This window comes from Pteropus vampyrus, unplaced genomic scaffold (genome assembly GCF_000151845.1).
Source record: "Pteropus vampyrus isolate Shadow unplaced genomic scaffold, Pvam_2.0 Scaffold1000004361, whole genome shotgun sequence".
NCBI classification, from domain to species: domain Eukaryota; kingdom Metazoa; phylum Chordata; class Mammalia; order Chiroptera; family Pteropodidae; genus Pteropus; species Pteropus vampyrus.
The window spans coordinates 1-2,199 of record NW_011918763.1 but is presented as its reverse complement, the minus strand read 5'-3'; the positions used below and the strand labels follow the sequence as shown (position 1 = coordinate 2,199).

The 2,199-nt window shown below is 68.8% G+C and overlaps 1 protein-coding gene across 1 annotated transcript; it reads left to right on the top strand.

Annotated features, from left to right (window-relative positions):
• Nucleotides 1–711: 711 nt before the first annotated feature.
• On the top strand, nucleotides 712–2,127 carry LOC105311495 (leucine-rich repeat-containing protein 47). Its single transcript, XM_011387483.2, has 2 exons — nucleotides 712–1,654; nucleotides 1,906–2,127. The coding sequence occupies exons 1-2, from the start codon at nucleotides 1,040–1,042 to the stop codon at nucleotides 1,918–1,920; spliced, it is 630 nt and encodes a 209-aa protein (XP_011385785.2). The 5' UTR covers nucleotides 712–1,039; the 3' UTR covers nucleotides 1,921–2,127.
• The last annotated feature ends 72 nt before the right edge of the window (nucleotides 2,128–2,199 follow it).

The window sequence follows — 2,199 nt, the reverse complement described above, 5'->3', positions numbered from 1 at the left end:
AGCTGGTCCCAAGACGGCCTCTCCGCCCTGCCTAGCCAGTTTACACACCGGGGGACTTGCAGACAGTCCAGCCTGTCATAATTTCTAGAGGTGGACCCCGCATCACCCGTGTGTCATCTGGCAATTCCAACACAAGAACACGGATGTGTAAAAGAAAAAAGTGCACTGAACGCTGTTAAAAGCAGCAAGGATGGTTTCGACCAGGGCTGTTGTGACTGGAGAGACTGGGAACTCCACTCTGAACAGAGGGCGGCTGGGGGCGTGTGGCCACGGGGCAGGGCGAGTTACCAGGACGAGAGCGATCGGGCACGGCGGGTAGTGGCAGATGCCACCCCAACACTGCTGTGGTACCCCGACGATCTGGGCTCCTGGCAAGCGGCAAATGCAGGGAGGCTTTCTCTGATCCCCCTCTGACTGCCTAAAACAGCCTCCCCCCCGCCCCCCCACGGCACTTAACTGTCACGAATCCGCTCCCAGAGTCAGCAGCTCGGGTCAGGAGTGACTAGAGGCGACAGCACCCCGAGACGGTCGCGACCGCCCCTGGCTCTCTTCCTCTCGGGCCGTCCATCTGTCCTGACCCTGCCCGCCCGCCCTGCCTCGCTGCGCGGGCCCCGAATCCGCGCCCCAAGCCGCCCCGGCGTCGCCCGTCCGCCTGCGCCTCGCTGGCAGGAGCCCGCTGCTCGGCCTTCCTGTCTCAGCCACGCCCCCATCCGGGGCGGGGCGGGGCTGGGCGGGGCGGTTCCGGCTGCGCCCTGAGTCTCCCGGGCGGAGGACTCTGAAACGGGCTCGGTCCGGCCGGGGCCAAGGACCGGGGTTAAACCTTCGCGGCGGCTGCCCGGGCCAGGTGCGCGCCACCGCGCGGGCTCGCCGTCGCCACCTGGCCCCGGCGGTGGAGGCGTCCGTCCATCTGGGGGAGGACCGTCTCCTCGATGGCACTCGCTGCGGCGCTCTAGCCTCCGAGCGCGTTCTCCACGGCTCCTTCCGGCCCGGGCCGGAAGTGCAGGGCCGTGCCCCGGAAGCACTCTGTAGCGGCGGCGCGATGGCGGCCGCGGCGGTGTCCGAGGCCTGGCCCGAGCTGGACCTGGCGGAGCGCGAGCGGCGGCGGGAGCTGCTGCTGACCGGGCCCGGGCTGGAGGAGCGGGTGCGGGCGGCGGGCGGCCGGCTGCCGCCGCGGCTCTTCACCCTGCCGCTGCTGCACTACCTGGAAGTGAGCGGCTGCGGGAGCCTGCGCGAGCCGGGCCCGGGCCTGGCGCAGGGCCTCCCGCAGCTGCACAGCCTCGTGCTGCGGCGCAACGCGCTGGGGCCCGGCCTGAGCCCCGAGCTCGGCCCGCTGCCCGCGCTGCGCGTGCTCGACCTGTCCGGCAACGCGCTGGAGGCGCTGCCGCCGGGCCAGGGCCTGGGCCCCGCCGAGCCGCCGGGCCTCCCGCAGCTGCAGAGCCTCAACCTGAGCGGCAACCGGCTGCGCGAGCTGCCCGCCGACCTGGCGCGCTGCGCCCCGCGCCTGCAGAGCCTCAACCTCACCGGCAACCGCCTGGACTCCTTCCCCGCAGAGCTCTTCCTCCCCGGCGCGCTGCCCCTGCTCAGCGAGCTGGCGGCCGCCGACAACTGCCTGCGAGAGCTCAGCGGCGACATCGCCCACCTGGCCTCGCTCAAGGTAAGCGAGGCGACCCGGCGCGGGCGGGGCGAGGCCCTGTCGTAGCCGGGAGAGTGGAGTCTCGGTTCAGAGCTGTCCCCGGGGACGTCCCCCGGGACGCCGGGCCTGGGAAGTTCGTGCTGGGCCGGGAAGAGCCAGCTGCAGTGTCGGCGCGTCTGGAAAGCCGTCCTCAGCCCGGGTCCCCCCACCACACCCACACTAACCTGGCCTGCGTTCAGGGCCATTCTCACCCCGCACCACACTGTTCACAGCTGGGCGTCACGTGACACAGTGGTCAACTGGCAGGGCCCCACGTCTGGATGTTTGTATCTCCAAATACTCCTGAAATGACTGAGGGAGCCCAGACAGAACGTGCCGATGTGAAATCTCGGATTCACGTCATGCCACCTGGTGCGATTTCGTATGTGACATTTCCTGTCACCTCAACAGCTTCGCGAGGTAGGGTTATTACAGCTGTTTTACAGATAGATGCAGGGGGTCGCTCAGAGTAAACAGCAAATAATTTGGGTCTTTGTCCGGGATCCTCTCGGTTTATTCACCTTGGG